Source organism: Mastigoproctus giganteus, chromosome 10, assembly GCF_048544385.1.
Source record: "Mastigoproctus giganteus isolate SK-2022 chromosome 10, ASM4854438v1, whole genome shotgun sequence".
NCBI classification, from domain to species: domain Eukaryota; kingdom Metazoa; phylum Arthropoda; class Arachnida; order Uropygi; family Thelyphonidae; genus Mastigoproctus; species Mastigoproctus giganteus.
In genome coordinates, this window is record NC_143584.1 from 152,559,732 (window position 1) to 152,577,325 (window position 17,594).

General features: G+C 37.5%; 1 protein-coding gene across 2 annotated transcripts in view; it reads right to left on the bottom strand.

The window, feature by feature from the left end:
* The window catches only part of LOC150079387 (mitogen-activated protein kinase kinase kinase 20-like), a 269,330-nt gene that overhangs the window by 178,188 nt on the left and 73,548 nt on the right, over positions 1–17,594 (bottom strand). For both annotated transcript variants that reach the window (XM_090382216.1, XM_090382217.1), the window contains exon 5: positions 9,958–10,023. In XM_090382216.1, coding sequence (XP_090238342.1) covers positions 9,958–10,023 — 66 coding nt within the window. The remainder of the gene's footprint in view (positions 1–9,957; positions 10,024–17,594) is intronic.

Consider the following 17,594-nt stretch of genomic DNA (forward strand, 5'->3'; position numbering starts at 1 on the left):
TGTGCTACGCACTGCTGCTCCTTCCCACCTGGCTACGGAGGCGCCTGGTTGGCAGGGATGTTAAGTACAGTAACATGATAGCATATTCCTGCTACAGGAGCTAGCAAAGTTGAGCAGATGGGCTGAGAGGTGGCAACTGAAGTTTAACATTGACAAATGTAAAGTACTGCATATGGGTACCAGAGTAATGTACCAATTGTGTGGTACTACACTTATAGTAGTAGTAGTAGTAGAAGTGAATGAAAAGGACCTGGGGATAATTGTGTAGTCAGATATGAAGTTTTTTGAGCAGTGGCAGCTGGCTGCAAGAGTAGCTCATGGTCTCTTGTCAATGATATACAGAAATTTTACTAGCAAGGATAAGAGGTGATTGTCCCCTTGTATAAGTCAATAATCAGGACACACCTGGAGTACTGCAGACAGGTCTCGAGACCACATTTTAGGAAGCACGCAGAGATGCTGGAATGAGTACACAGAAGGGCAATGAGATTGGTGAGTGGAACAAAGGTTTTCTCTTACCAAGAACAGCTTAAGTTCTGCAAGTTGCAGCATTGGAGACTAGGCACCTGGAAGGTGATCTAATTGAGATGTATAAGGCCTTGAAGCAAATTTAAAATTGAGAAAGGAGTTTGACAAGGAGTCACAATATCTCTGAAGCTGTTTACTGCTGCCCTTGAGGAAGCTTTCAGAAGATTAGACTGGTCGCAGAAAGGAGTCATTGTGAACGGAGATTACCTAAACCATTTATGATTTGCAGATGACATTGTGGTTATAAGCCACCATCCCAAAGAATTAGAGGAAAATCTTAATCAGTTATGCACAGTTAGTAAGGATTTTGGACTAAAGATGAATATGGCTAAAACAAAAGTAATGATGAACAAGTATGCCACGGAATGGGAAATAATGATTGAAGGAGCAGTAATTGAAAAGGTGGATGGAGTCATATACTTATCTGGGACAAGTTATTAGCTGTAATAATGATAAATGGCTGGAAGCCATTTTGGTTGGATAGCATTCAGGAAATATAGTCACATACTGAAGAGCAATATCCCAGTTTGTCTGAAACGTAAAATAATGAACCAATGTATACTCCCCACCATGACTTATGGAAGTGAAACTTGGGCACTCACCAAAAGAATGGAAGAGAAGCTGAGAACTACACAGCGAAGAATGGAACGAATTATATTGGGAATAAGACTATTAGATAAGAAGAGAAACAAATGGATTAGGCAGCAAACTCAAGTAAAGGACATTCTTATTATATAAAGGACACAAATTGGAGCAGTGTGACATTAGAGGCAAATTGCTGCTATGGATAAAGGGGTGGTTGAGGGGGAGAAGACAGAGAATGGTAATCAATGGGCACTGCTCATCTTGGACCAATGTTATTAGTGGAGTCCCTCAGGGCTCAGTGTTGGGTCCATTATTATTTTTTGTATTTATAAATGATATTGATAATGGTATATCAAGCTTAATGTCCAAGATTGCAGACGATACAAAGGTTGGCAGGGTTGTCAAGGACACTACTGACACTATGCTGCTGCAACAGGATCTGGAAAGGTTGAGCAGATGGGCTGAGAGGTGGCAAATGAAGTTTAACATTGACAAATGTAAAGTACTACACATGGGAAACAGCAACCCCAGAGCAACGTATCAACTCTGTGGTACTACACTGACAGTGGTAGAGAATGAAAGGGACTTGGGCGTGGTTGTGCAGGCAGATATGAAGTTCTTTGAGCAGTGCAGACGGGCTGCAAGAGTAGCTCATGGAGTATTGTCAATGATATACAGGAATTTTTCCAGCAGGGATAAGGAGGTGATTATTCCCTTGTATAAGGCAATGGTCAGGCCACACCTAGAGTACTGTATACAGGTCTGAGGCCTCATTTCAAGAAGGATGTAGTGTTGCTGGAACGAGTACAGAGAAGGGCAACAAAATTAGTGAATGGAACAAAGGGGTGCTCTTACGAAGAAAGGCTTAAGTTTTGCAAATTACAGTGTCTGGAGACTAGGCACCAGCGAGGTGATCTGATAGAGGTGTATAAAGCCTTGAGTGGTTTGAGCATGCTCAATGCTGATGGGATTCTTCCTCTAGCTCAGAATAATCACCTGAGAGGCATAAATTCAAATCGAGGAAAGGCAGATGTAGGATAGATGTGCAGAAATTTGCCTTTAGCCAGCGGGTGGTTGGTTGGTGGAACAGACTTCCATCCCTTGTCGTGGAGGTTGATAGCCTAAATAAGTTTAAGGCTCAGCTGGACAGGTATTTTGAACGAACGGAGGGGTGAAGTAGAAGTGGGGGTTTTTTTTTTTTTTTTTGGCTGATGCTGCATAAGCTTGCTTTCTTGCATCAAATGCCTCTACTAATGCTAATGCTAATGCTTATCAAAACTAAAGAACTAAAATGGTCTTGGGCAGGACACATAGCTCGAAGACATGATGACAGATGGACTAAGAAAATAACAGAATGGTACCCAAGAGGAGCTAGAAGAAAACATGGAAGACAAAGGCGGAGATGGATAGATGAAATTCATGAGTTTTTGGGTAGTAAATGGATGGCCAGTGCTCAAAACAGAAGGAATTGGAAAGTTGCTGGAGAGGCCTTCATTCTGCAGTGGATTGAAAATGGCTGATGATGATGAAGGCCTTGAATGGTTTGAGCAAGCTTAATGTTAATGGGATTTTTCGTCCTGCTAAGATTACTCACCTAAGGGGGCATAAATTCAAATTGAGGAATGACAATTGGTGTTTTTTTTTGGTTTTTTTTTTATGAAAACCCCCAATCACGAAAGGTATCAAAACCTATAGTACTTAGTACCATGCATGGTTTGAAGGAGAAGTATGGGGGGAGGGGGGTGCCGGAAACTTTGCTCTAGAGCAGGGATGGGCAACATCCGGCCCGCGACAATGTTGAATCCGGCCCCCCTCGGTAAATGCATAAATATAGAAAATCCACACCTGACTACACTCGCCGTAAACGTTCAGCTTAATTTGGTTCAATCGGGAATCGTGGCCAGTACAACAGTAACAAAGTGATTCTATGCAGCGTCAAAGAGTTATTTCCTAATTATTATTGTAGCATCGATCGAACGAAGTTCCTTTGGGTTTGACTTCTTATTGAAAAAAATAATATTGGTGCAAGATATTTTATGTTTTATGCCTTTTCTAATTGTTACAATTTTTAATTTAATATAATTTATAGCTCATAAAATGAGCCAATTAAAAAAAAAAGAAAAATTGATGCCGAATGCCGTGTAATACTTCACAATATTATAAAATTTTCTGTTATTTTAAAATGTGACTTAAGTGATACAGAGCAAAAATTAATTTCATAATTTAACATTATATGCTCCTGTCACTTTTATTTCGATCACATAGAATGTTCTAAATAATACTGATTGAGATCAGTGGAGCAGTACCATATGGTACCAAGAGAATCGTTTAAATTTTATCCGGGCAGTGTGCCCATTCAATAGGTCCTGGGGAGAACATTGCATTGACAAAACCCCATGGGCTGTCCTGGCAGATGTCTGCACTACTCAGAGAATTTCATGTCTCACTGCACAATTACCCCCAGGTCTTTTTCATTCTCCAATATCTTGAGTGTAGTGCCACACAGTTAATAAATAAGTGTGGGATTACTGCTACCCATGTGCAGCACCTTGCATTTGTCAATGTTAAAACTTCAATTGTCATTTCTCAGCCCATCGATCCAACTGTCCTAGATCTTGTTGCAGTAGCTCACCCTGATGACTGTCATTAATCACCTTGCCAATCATTGTATCATCTGCAAACTTAGACATTAAACCTGATATACTTTCATCAATATCATTGATAAATATTGAAAACAACAATGAACCCAGCACTGAACTCTGGAACACCTCTGGAAATCATTAGTGCCAACGTGTACAACAATATCATCTTTTGTGCCCTTAAAAGATGATATCGGCTATAGAGCATCATCTACTTTTGCCATTGGCAGACATACCCTGGTCCTATTCAACCTATCCTTTTTACACAACATATTTCTTGTTTCCCTGACAATAATTAGTTCCTGTGGGAGCAGTGTATTCTGCCTTGGAGATTGCCGCTGTGTTGTCTGATGCACAAGCGTGACCTCTGACATTGAGCTGGGCAGCTGAGAGCTTGACGAGTCCCCCAATTTAATTGCTTTGAGAGCATCTATCCTACTCTTCAAACCCTCATAAATGCCCACCAGAACGATGAGTTGGCACCTAATTTTTTCACACTCTTTGCACATAGCACACACAAAGACATCCTCCTTGGATGGATCATGTCCTGTTCCAGAAAGCCTGCAAACATTTCACAAGGTACACGTTTTGTTTAGGCTGTGATGCGTTGGGGAATTCTTCCCCCTCTCAGTTCTCTCTTGAGCCAGAGCGCTTCCACTATTTTTGCCCGTTGCTTTGCTGTTCTAGTCTGGGGTATGATTTCTGTTTAGATACAATAAGCACAACTTTGGATTCAGGTAAATCTCCATAGACTGAAAATGTGCAAAACTGTCTCCTGTTCATAAAGGTGACTCAAATGGTGAAACAAGCAACTAAAGACCTGCCTGTTTGACTTTTATGCCTGTGAAGAGTATAGAATTCTTAGTTAAGGATACAATACAAGATTACCTGGATAGGTATGGCTTTGCCTATCCAGGTGATCTTGTCTGACTAATCTAATTGCTTCTTTACTCACAGGTTGTCAGTGAAAGATACAGTTTCACATGAATGACTGTAAACTGGAGCATTGTAATATTATGTAAAAATGTATTTAAACTGTTAAACATTATTAGATTTAAAAAAAAATCGTGTGTATACCCTGTATGCACGAGAGATGTTTTATGTGCAAACATCTTTGACGACACCTACTAAATTTCAAACAGCTAGAACTGAAATCATGAACGATGTAATTTAGCTCACTCTTACTACTTACTCTACCGAATCAATGTTAGTTAGTGATAAATAGAATACACATGGCTGCTGCTTACTCTACCAAATTAACATTTGGAAGAGGTTAAGCCAATAGTCTAATTACCCATTTGATTGAAGCCATTTGTTGAATAGTATGATTGCAACAATACAAGTATTTATATTGTTAAAATGTAATATTACCTAGCAACTTACACATACAGCACTACGAGATCTACAAGAAATAACAGTATCCACGCATAATATGCTATCGAAACTATGATGCAGCCCAGGATCTCAATGAGTACAAAGTGCGAGATGGTAATGCTGCACATTCCATTTTGCAATGAGGAAACGAAGATACTGTCAGAGATGAAGTATGTCAAGATCTATGACAACAATGAAGAGCTCATACTAGATTGTAAATTTTATGAATCAGACTAGGACATTCGAAAAACAATCGAAATATGTAAGATGTGTCAAGACAGCAATGCCGTTGACCCTGATGAAGCATGTTGTAATGACCTGCATAGCCTTGTAATGCGAGAAGACCCTTTTCAAAACTTTTACAATCATCTGAAGAGTGAGATGAATGAGGATCTAAAGCTCACCATGCTCAACCGACTCAGCGCAATTGCAAAGAAACATGAAAACTTGATGACCAACAAGGACTTCTGCAACTTAATGAAAAGGTGATGTGTAATAGAGCCACAGAAAAGGTTCGACAGGCAAAGGCAGTTTATGAGAAATCACTAGCAAACTGAGCAAAGAGGAGGGATAAAGAATTCTTCACATATATAAATGCCAAGAAGAGCAGGACAAACCAGATCGGACCTTTACGTAAGGGAAAGGGGATAGTAATAAATACACCAGCTGCCATTGCAGATGAACTCAACAGTTATTTTGCATCGATATTTACAAATGAAAAGCCTTTTGTGGCAATGGGAAATTGTGGGAGCGAAGTTAAAAAATATGTAATTAATGATATTGAAATTTTGCAAGATTATTAATGAAAAAACTTTCGAGCCTACAGATCAGTAAGGCTCCTGGAGTTGATGGAATATACCCTATAATCTTAAGAGAGGTGGCAAGCGAGTGCATTGAACCATTGAGGCTAATTATTCAAGCATCACTAGACTCTGGGGAGATTCCCTTGGATTGGAAAAGTGCAAATGTATCTCCCATACATAAGGGTGGCTCTAAAAGTGAAGTTGGAAATTATCGACCTGTCAGTCTGACTTCAGTAGTAGGGAAAATCATGGAGGCAATGATCAAGGGTGGAATTCAGGATCATTTGGATCGAATTGAAATTCTCAAGGATACTCAGCATGGTTTTGTAAAGGGAAAATCATGTTTAACAAATCTGGTTTGCTATTTCGAAAGGGTCACTCACGAGCTGGATTTAGGGAATAATTTCGACATTGTTTATTTAGATTTCAGCAAAGCTTTTGACTCAGTCCCACATGAGCGGTTGCTTTATAAGCTGGAACAGGTTGGAATCACTGGGAAAATCCTTAGATGGATAGAAGGATGGCTTCAGGGCAGGAGGCAGAGGGTTGTGATAAATGGCTATTCCTCAGATTGGGTTGATGTAAGAAGTGGGGTTCCCTAAGGATCAGTATTAGGACCACTGTTGTTTTTAATTTTCATAAACGACACTGATGAAGGGATAGATGGCGTGATGTCTAAATTTGCAGATGATGTTAAAATTGGTAGAGTAGTTAATGATCACTGTCAAGCTGAGCTTCTTCAGAGAGACCTAGATAGACTTCAGGAATGGTCAGAAAAATGGCAGCTGTGCTTTAATCCAACAAAGTGTAAGGTATTACACCTGGGAAACAGTAATCCCAAAAAAACTTATTCACTTGGTGGAGTTCGACTAAACCCAGTAGTGGAGGAAAGGGACTTGGGTGTTACGATACGGTCAGACATGAAATTCTCTGAGCATTGTAAACAGTTTGCAAGGAAGGCCCATGATGTCCTATCGATGATCTATCGAACTTTTGCAAGTAGAGATAGGGACGTGATAATCCCATTATATAAGGCTTATGTTAGACCACACTTGGAATACTGTGTTCAAGTATGGAGACCGCACCTAAAGAAAGACATCGAGCTTCTTGAAAGGGTGCAAAGAAGGGTAACTCGCCTGGTGAGATCGGCAAAAGGGCATCCTTATGAAGAAAGACTTTGAATATGTGGGTTGCAGAGTTTGGAAACTAGACAACTTAGAGGAGATTTGATTGAGGTGTTTAAGGCTCTGAGAGGCATCAGTAAAATGAATGAGGACAAAATTTTCAAGATTATAAATGATGCTAGAACTAGGGGACATAAATTCAAGTTACAGGGGGGGAAATGTTTAGATTGGACTGCAGGAAGTTTTATTTTAGCCAGCGAGTTATAAATTACTGGAACAAGTTGCCTTCATGGGTGGTAGAGGCCGACAGTTTGGGGAAATTCAAAGGTCATCTGGATAGTACTTTCGGGTAAGGGAAGCGCATAGGATGATAGGTTTAATTTCCTTTTTATTTATTTATTTTTTATTTTTTTTATTTATTAATTATTATTATTTAGTTATTTATTTTATTTATTTATTTTTTTTTGTTTTTACCATTGTTTTGTTCGGATTTATTTATTTTTTTTTGGCTGGTGCAGCATAAGCCATAGGCTTTCTTGCACCATGCGGCCATTACTAATACTAATACTAAATGGCCAATGACAGGCAAAAGATTCTACTCATATATGTAATTTAGAGTCTGTCATCTCCCAATCATGAACCAATTAAAATATTTTTGACCAGCCCAGTTGGTTGCAAAAAAAGTTTATGATTCGCCTGTTCAACTGGTAAGGCTGAAGCACATGTAATGTAATGATCTTGGATGCACTGAGCTGGTTTATGCTAGCTCTGAGAACATTGAAGATCACTGCCCTCAAGATTTCCATTTCTCTGGTTACCAAAAAGTTTCTGCCACAGGTGGCAATGGTTAACCCAAAGCCACCTAAGTGGTATGCCCTGAATTATAAATATTTTTCCGCAACCAGCTGGTTTATTACAGCTCTGAGCACATTAAAGATCACTTCCCATTACACTTTGCACAAACTCTTCTCCTGATTCTGTTCTTTTTTGCCTTTCCCAAGTTTTTCTGCAACCAGCTGGTTCATGCCAGCTCTGGGTACATCCAAGATCACCTCCCATGATCCTTTGCTTTACTTTAAATTTTGCAAGATATCCATTTCTCTGGTTACCAAAATGTTTCTACCACGGGTGGCAATGGTTAACCCAAAGCCACCCAAGTGATATGCCCCAAATCATAAACATTTTTCTGCAACCAGCTGGTTTATGCCAGCTCTGAGCACATCCAAGATCATCTTCCATGATCCTTTCCTTTACTTTTAAATTTTGCAAGATATCCATTTCTCTGGTTACCAAAAGTGCCGCTTTTGGTAAAATTTAAAAAGGAGATACCAAGGTAGTTGTAGGTTAGTGTGATAAAATAATGTCTCTCCAGTGGCTTAGTATATCAATAGCTTGGTATCTCCTGCAATACAATTTGCTCTTCCATGATCGAGTTATAAACTTATCCTAAATCAAAAATCCAGGCATGAAGGCAGATTTCAACATAGAAATCTGAAACACAGAAAATTAGTTGTTGCCACTGTTTGGCCCTATTTGTAATAATTGTCTTCACTTTAATTCCAATAAACTAATTAAATACTTCATGTGGTAAACTGTCTTTACTAAACCTACTTAGTAGTCAGTGGTATAGTGAGGGTAGGGTCAGCAGGTACATTGTACCCCCAATGCCGAAATCTGGTATGTGGCACTTTTTTAGAAAGCAAATGGCACTTTTTTTGTGAATTGCAATTGGCACCTTTCTTTTTTGAATCTGCTGACAAAAAATCCTGGCTATGCCACAGTTAGTAGTAATTCCACATAATGTCATAACATAGTTTAATTAAAAAAGTTATAATTATGAGAGAATCTGTTCACTTACTATTAAAATATATATATTTTTAAAATTTTGATTTTATTAGTATACTTAATATCTTGTCATTCTTCCCTTAGTCAATATTCATTCAACGTTATCAAATGTGGTTGTTTATTACATTCATAATAAGAGACACTTTTTTTTTTTTTTTATATATATAGGTATGGCTGTTTCTGTAGAGAAAAATACAGACTGTTATGGAATAATTTAATATGTAGCATAAATTACAGAGTGTAGGAAAGATTACATAAAACACAGCTTTAATCCAAATTTGATAGTGTTTAAACAGTTTGCTAGGTATTTTTAAAAGTCGTATGTATTTCTGAAGAGTAAAAAATGCATAAGCAAACTTGGAAGAAATTTGCTTCAACATTAAAGTTGGAGGCAATTTAACAAATTTTGACTCAATTTGAACCCACATTCTCATTGCTAGAATGAAATTACACACACAGGAAACAGCTGCTTATAAAACTTTCCAAGTGTGTGTGTGTGTGTGTGTGTGTGTGTGTGTGTGTGTGTGTGTGTGTGTGTGTGTGTGTGTGTGTGTGTGAGTGAGTGAGTGAGTGAGTGAGTGAGTGAGTGAGAGAGAGAGAGAGAGAGAGAGAGAGAGAGAGAGAGAGAGAGAGAGAGAGAGAGAGAGAGAGAATGCCTGTTCAAAGGTAGGAAAAGATTCCTGAAGGATTTTTGGAGGTACCATACATCCTGAATTCATTTCCATGGACAATAATCTCTTGTACCTAGAGATTACATTAGCTGAAAATGAAAGTGCAGACTTTAGAGCTTTGAATGGCCAGAAATAATGATTGTGAGGCTTACAAATGCTTTCTTGGCACTTGTAGTTTATGAGAACCAAGACATTGAATACTGATATTGTTAATTGAGACACTTTTATTTTTAATCATATGTGAAACCAATGAGAGGTGCATCACAAACCAAAATATCATTAATCAAAGACATTGTTATTTGCAGAACCACTTGTATCTCTATTGCAATTAGGAGAACTAGAAAGTATAACAAAACATATGAAAACTGGCAATTTCATAATATATTACCATTTTTCGACTTGAGATCACGATGTATAACTTTCACTGGAGCTTGATAATGTAAGTAATGCATACCTGGAAGAAAAAAATAATAATATATATATATATACAGTAGTGTATATGTAAAGATATTTTAAATAAAACAAACTATATTAAATAAAACATTATGCAATTTCTGCATTATGGAAAAACGATTCAAACAATTAGAACCACTAACCAGAGGCTATAATAAAGCCCCTTTGAAAATACTGTAACATACATATTTAAGTAATCTTAAAAGCATAGGCACCCTGCAAGGTTCAGGGAATATGTTTTTTTAATGTTAACTGATTTCTCTACTCAGATGCAGAATGAGCATTTTGTTCAGAATCTGAGTGGGAACAACTGCCCTAGTTATTATTAAATGGTAAAATAATGCAAGGAAGTGAACTTATTCTGTATCAGCTGAGAGAGAGAGAGAGAGAGAGAACTTGAACCAATCACAATTTGTCCACTGCTATAAGGTAAAGATCCAATTCCACCTTGTAATCTGTCAGACTCTCTAACTCAACTACCTGGCGAGGAAACTTTTCATTCAACCAGTTGCTGTCCCACTTAAGGATCTACCCAGTAATCTCAGTATTCTCCAATTTGTATAGTGGTCTCTCACTGGATCTGAATCAAAAACTTTACTGAAATCTAGGTATATCAAAATTGTAGCATTGAAATGTACTTTATGACTTAAATGTAATAATTACCATATTTCCTATCATATGAGATGCACTTTTTTTTTCCAGAAATCTATCACTCTGCATCATATAAGATGATAGTCACAGCTATTATAAATAAGCCTGTTGTTACGTCTTGTCTTGCCAGTGATCTTGCTAAAATTTTAAAAACATCCACATAAATTACCAGCAAATTTGACCTTTGGGGAAAAAACCTTGCTGGTTCTGTTAAGGTACTATAATGAATATTTTTATGATATATCTGTAATGAATGTTTTCATGGTTTAGCTGTAGCCACTGTGCACGTGTACACTTATTTAACTTTAACCATAAATTTCAGATTACCAGCACCCTATTACAATGACATCCACAAAGAAAAGGCTTGTTTATACAGCTGGCTGAAAATTATAAGTCATCAGTTACACATGGAAACAGCTGCAGGAAGACATTTTAAGCAACATCAACTGGATCTGATGTTGCTTAAAAACAGAGATGATCTGAGAATAGCAGAAACAAGCAAATAAACTCAGTATAGCAATCAAAAAGAAGCATAATCTTCGTCGGCCAACAGCAAAGTGGGTGGGATTTGAGAAAGAACTGAATAGTTAGGTAATAGAGCAGAGTAACAGTGGTATATCTTTGTCAACAAAAACAATCATTTTTGAGGCAAAAGACAGAGCAGAAGCAAAGAGACGTGGCAATTTTGGTAGCACAACAAGTTTCTATTATAGATTTACGAAGCAGAACTTAGCTATGAGGACACCAACAAGGATAGCCCAGAAAATATCAGAACATATGAAAACCAAATCCTGGAATTTCACAGATTTATAATTAATGCTAGGAAGTACACAAAGTATGAGCTTGGCCAAACTGATAATACGAATAAGGTACCTTTAACATATAACGTATGCTCAAATAGAAGTGTGGATGTTATAGGTACAAAATCAGTAACTGTGAAAACATCAAGTCATGAAACAATACTATAGTTATGTTTTGGCTTGTTCTGCTGATAGAATGAAACTTCCATCTCTACTCGTATTCAAGAGAAAAACTCTGCCAAAAGAAAAATTTCCAACAAGTATTTCTGCCCATGTTCACCCTAAGGGGTGAATGAATGAAGATGGAGTCAAACTATGGTTGGAAAAATTATGGTCGCAGCATCCAGGTGGCCTCAAGAAACCAGCCCTACTGGTATGAGACCAATTTCATGCACATAAAGCAGAAGCTAAAAAGAAGATGGTGGAAAAGTTTAAAACACAATTTGCTGTAATTCCAGATGGACTCACTATCCAACTACAATCACTGGTTGTTTCTATTAACAAGCCTTTTAAAGCTTTCATGAAAGAACAATGGACTAAATGAATAAAAGCACCACAACACAACTTAACACCTAATGGTTGTATGAAAATCTCTCAGCCATGCCAATGAGTAAAAAATTCTTGGGATGAAGTAAAGACAGAGACCTCGTGAAGTCATTTAAGTAATGCCTTGGATGGCACAGAAGATGATAAGTAATGTCTTGGATGGCACAGAAGATAAGTAATGCCTTGGATGGCACAGAAGATAAGTAATGCCTTGGATGGCACAGAAGGTGATATTCTGTTTTATGAGAATGACAGTTCAGAATAGCAGTGACGAATTTTAGGGTTTTGAAGATAAATAAAAACTTGCTTTTTTCTTTATTGTCCCATTTCCTTATTGTTTTTTGATGTGATTAAAACTGGATTCACCATAGAATATGTGGTAGTATAAAAATAGTCATGCGTAATAATAAAATGCTTTGTTTAAAAATACTTAGACGTAATCTGATATGTGTCTAAGAGAGCAAAGAATGGGGACATGGAATTTTTCGTGTATGTGAATAACAAAGAAGAAAGCTAATCGGTTAGGACCCTTGTGCACTGGGTGTGGGGAAGTCTTAGATAATCCAGCTGATGTTGCAAATGAATTGAGTAGGTACTTTGCATTGGTCTTTACTGATGAAAGCCCCTTGTTACTGAGAATAGGTTGTGCAAGTTAGGCTGAGCTATATTAAATTAGTGATGTTGTAATTACAGATGACTGTTTATTAAAAAAACTTTTGAGAATAAAGGCAAGTAAGGCTCCTGGAGTTGATGGCATATACAGTACAGTTTTGAGGGAGAGTTCAAGGGAGTGTATTGAACCATTGAGGTTAATTATGAGGGTGTATTTGGACTCAGAGGTATATTCCTTTGGATTGGAAAAATGCCAATGTATTGTCAATACACAAAAGCAGATCTAAGGGTGAAGTTAGTAACTACAGACTGGTTAGTCTGATTTCAGTGGTATGAAAAATCATTAGTGGCAATGATTAAGAGTGCAATCCAGGGAATTTAGATAGATATGGCATTCTGAAGGACATACAACATGGCTTTGTTAAGGGTAAATCATATTTAACTAACTTAGTATGCTATTTTTACACAGTTACTCATGAGCTGGATTTAGGAAACAATTTCGACATAGTTCATTTGAATTTTAGCAAAGAATTTGATCCTGTCCTTCATGAGAGGTTACTGTATAAGCTTGAACAGTTTGGGATTACTGGCAAGATTCTAAGATGGATTGCTGGTTGGATGCAGGGCAGAGTGCAGATGGTTGTGATTAATTGATATTCTTCAGATTGGTATAATGTCAGGGGTGGAGTCCCTCAAGGATTGGCTCTTGGACAACTGTTGTTTCTCATTTTCATAAATATCAATGAAGGGATAGAAGGTGTGATGTCAAAATTTGCAGATGACGTACAATCTTTAAAGATTGGCAGAGTCATTAATGATCAGTGTCAAGCAAGCTTCAGGATGACTTGAACAGATTTCAAAGATGGTCAGAGAAGTGGCAGCCATGTTTTAATACTGCTAAATGCAAGTTCGTACATTTGAGGAACAGCAATCCCCAAATAAATTATACATCAAATTAAAAACAGTTGAATTAAAAACAGTGGAGGAGGAAAGGAATCTGGGAGTTACAATATAGGCATATATGACATTTTCTGAGTAGAGTAAACAGGCAGCCAAGAAAGCCCATAGTGTCCTATCAATGATTTATCTAACTTTATCCTGTAGAGATAGGGAGGTTGTTTGTTTGTTTATTTGGTTTTTAGGAGCATTAGCAACTAAGGCCATAATGCTCCAGGGATATGCAGTGGTCATTCCCTGACCTTTCCGCATCCTCCATATTTGGTGGTCACGGGCTTGAATCCCAGTCTAACCAAGAAGCGTGTGCTACGCACTGCTGCTCCTGCCCACCTGGCTATGGAGGCGCCTAATAGAGAGGTCATAATCACACTGTATAAGGCATTGTAAGACCACATTTGTAATACTGTGTTCAAGTATGGAATCCTAATCCGATAAAAGACATTGATCTTCTTGAAAGGGTCCAAAGATAGGCAATTCGAATGGTGATATCAGCAGAAGGACAACTATATGAGGAAAGACTTTGATTATGTGAGCTACAGAATTTGGCAACCAAGCATCTCAGAGGTGACCTGATTATGGTTTATAAGGCTCTAAGAAGGATTAGTAAAATGAATGAAGGTGGAATTCTCACTGTTATAAAGAATTCCAAAACTAGGGGGCATAAATTCAAATTATAGGGTTGAGGTTTAGATAAGATTGTAGGAAGTTTTCTTTTAGCCAGTGAGTTGTTGGAACAAGTTGCCCTTGCAGGTAGTTGAGGCTGACAGTTTACTATTACTACTACTTTGACTACTGACCATTACTATTACTTTGTGCAATAAAAAAAATCAGTTCCTCAAAAATGTTTTTTTTTCCCCCTAAATAATTTTTGCTAAATTATGGTTGTATCTTATATGACAGTTAATATGGTAATTAGATTTTGTTAAGAAAGACTTTCCATTCAGAAACCCATGTTTAAGCATGTCATTCTTATCAAGATGCTTCAGTACTGTATCCTTAACCACCAATTTCATTATTAGATCAAAAGTGGTGAACACCTTTGCTAATGTCATAGAGGAGACCTTTATAAGGTTTCAGTGAAATTGCTAATTGGGGAAGCTGGGGGGGGGGTATCAAAAGAGGGTTAATGACATGGACCAAGATTACTTCAAATTTTTGGTAATTTGGAAAGTTGTAAGAATAGTACAGGGCCTGCTGGGAGTTCTTATAATATCTAATACAATGCTTGCATACTAAATATGGTTATATTAAAATATAATATAACCATAGGATTCTTTACTAAAACAGTATACTTTCAAACTGTTAGCTTGCCTAGGATTGTTTGCTCTCTATGGATTGTGTCAGATACAACTGATTACAATTGTTTCAAGCTTTTATAATTATAAAGGAGCCTCACTTCGGGGGGTGAGGGGGTGGAATAAGATTTTCACAAAGTGAAAGTCTTGTTGCCCCCCTAAAGAATAATAAATAGTTGCAGACAGTTATTTTAACTTGCAATGATTAATAAACACAAAACATGTGGGACTCCACTAACGTCATTAGTGGAGTCCCACAGGGTTCGGCGTTGGGCCCACTGTTGTTTTGCATATTTATCAATGATATTGATGAAGGTATATCAGGCTTAATGTCGAAGTTTGCAGATAATACAAAAGTTGGCAGGGTTGTTAATGACAGTAATGGCAGTGTGCTACTGCAACAGGATCTAGATAATTTGGGCAGATGGGCTAAGAAGTGGCAACTGAAGTTTAACCTTGACAAATGCAAAGTACTGCATATGGGTAGAAGTAACCCCAGAGAAACTACCAACTGTGTGGTACTACACTTAAGGTGGTAGAAAATGAAAAAGACCTGGGAGTAATTGTGCAGGCAGATATGAAGTTTTCTGAGCAATGCAGACAGGCTGCCAGGGCAGGTCATGGGGTTTTGTCAATGATATATAGGAATTTTGCTAACAGGGAAAAGGAGGTGATTATCCTTCTGTATAAGGCAATGGTCAGGCCACACCTTGAGTACTGCGTACAGGTCTGGGGGCCTCATTTTAGAAAGAATGTAGATTTACTTGAGCGTGTACAGAGAAGGGCAACAAGATTGGTGAGGGGAATGAAGGGATCCTCTTACCAAGAGAGGCTTAAGTTCTGCAAATTGCAGTGGCTGGAGACTAGGCACCTGTGCGGTGATCTGATTGAAGTATATAAGGCCTTGAATGGGTTGAGCACGCTGAATTCTGATGGGATCCTTCCACTTGTTCAGATTACGAACCTAAGGGGGCATAAATTCAAATTAAGAAAAGAAAGATGTAGAATAGATGTGCGGAAATTTGCCTTTAGCCAGCGGGTTGTTAATTGCTGGAACAAACTTCCATCTGTCGTTGTGGAAGTTGATAGGCTGAATAAATTTAAGGAGGAACTGGACAGGCATTTGGACGGAATGATGTGATTTTTTTTTTTTTTTTTGGCTGATGCTGCATAAGCTCATACACATGCTACTACTATTACTACTACTACTACATATATTTTGGAATAAAAAAAAAAAAAAAAAAACTACAACTATGTTCCAACACTACAACAGCAAAAAAAAAAAAAAAAGTTCTATCAGAATGTTTAGCATTCTGATTCTTATAACACTGGTCAACATGTAAAATGATACGAAAAAAAAATACCCACTCTTGACTAATTTCATGCTGCTCAACACAAAAATCACATTAAAATTTGTTGATTGTTTTTGAATTACAGTTGGGGTCTCATAATAATGAGTTTCTCTACATTATCAACTATGGCTCTCAGCAAAATGCATGGCAACACTACAATTTTAGTACCACCATGCTCTTATCACGTGATCGGCAACTGTCACCTCGCTTTGCATCACACGATAAGTTATTTTCACCTCAAATGCACCTTCAACTCTGTTGCAGTAATCCTTGAATACAGCTAAGTACTGGGTAATTTGTTTTCAGTTAACAGTTGTTCTCTGAGATTCCTACTTTTTGCACAATATTTGTGTCATGTTATATTAAGGTATGCTTGTAGCTACATCTTACTGACATAAAAATAAAAAATACCTTGTAGAATATGAAAAATGACTTTTTTCGAAAAGAGAGCCAATCTGCCATTTTAAGCACTATTTCCTTGTTTAGCAACCAAAAATCTATAAAGTAAACTTACTTTCATGCCTGTAACAAGAAATGGCCCAAAATTTGTTGCTTAGCGTAATTTATGACTGAAAAAAATCTGAAATGATAACATAATGAGCTGGTAACTTTTTAGTAATGTTTATAGCAAAGTATAACAAATATGAGAATAATCATTCTCATTTTACATCATAATTTTTAATATTTGTAAACTGTCAAACTCCAGATGGTGCCTCCTTGATTAGACACATTTGGTGAAAGTTACTGTAGCAGACTTTGCACTACTTTTGGAGAAATCCAATCTTCATTACATTTTGAGGATATATCTCTAAAATAGCATTTGCAGGCCAGTTGCTAGATAGTCTACTGGACCAAACCTATTAGTAACTTTCTATGAGGCTTCCAGATCAGTTAGTGTATGTCAGGGGCAATGTCAAGGCCACGTTATGCTAAGGAGTTGGGTATATTTTTGCTGTGTGTATGCCATATCCAAAAATTTCATTATTTCACACAACACATCCTCCCCATCTTTTCTTACTACTGAATACATTATGAATAGTCAAACTAATATAACAAACCAAACTGTCAAAGATCCATCCCCCCTAAACACTTCCTTGTTCATTTCACAAAAAATATATGTGGTGTCAGTTCCGATCTGATGATCTCCATTTCCACTTACTTCTACCAACCCCCACATACCTTTTCTGACAGAATCCCAATTATCAGTTGATTTAACCACTGTTCACATCAGTTGTCCTAATTATTTGCTGTATGATTACTTTTGCTTCAAAGGTGATACTTGTGCGTATGTGTGCTCTAATATTCTCTGTGAGAGATAGTAATTTGGAATCTCCTCTTTTTGATCTTCTCTGGCCCATT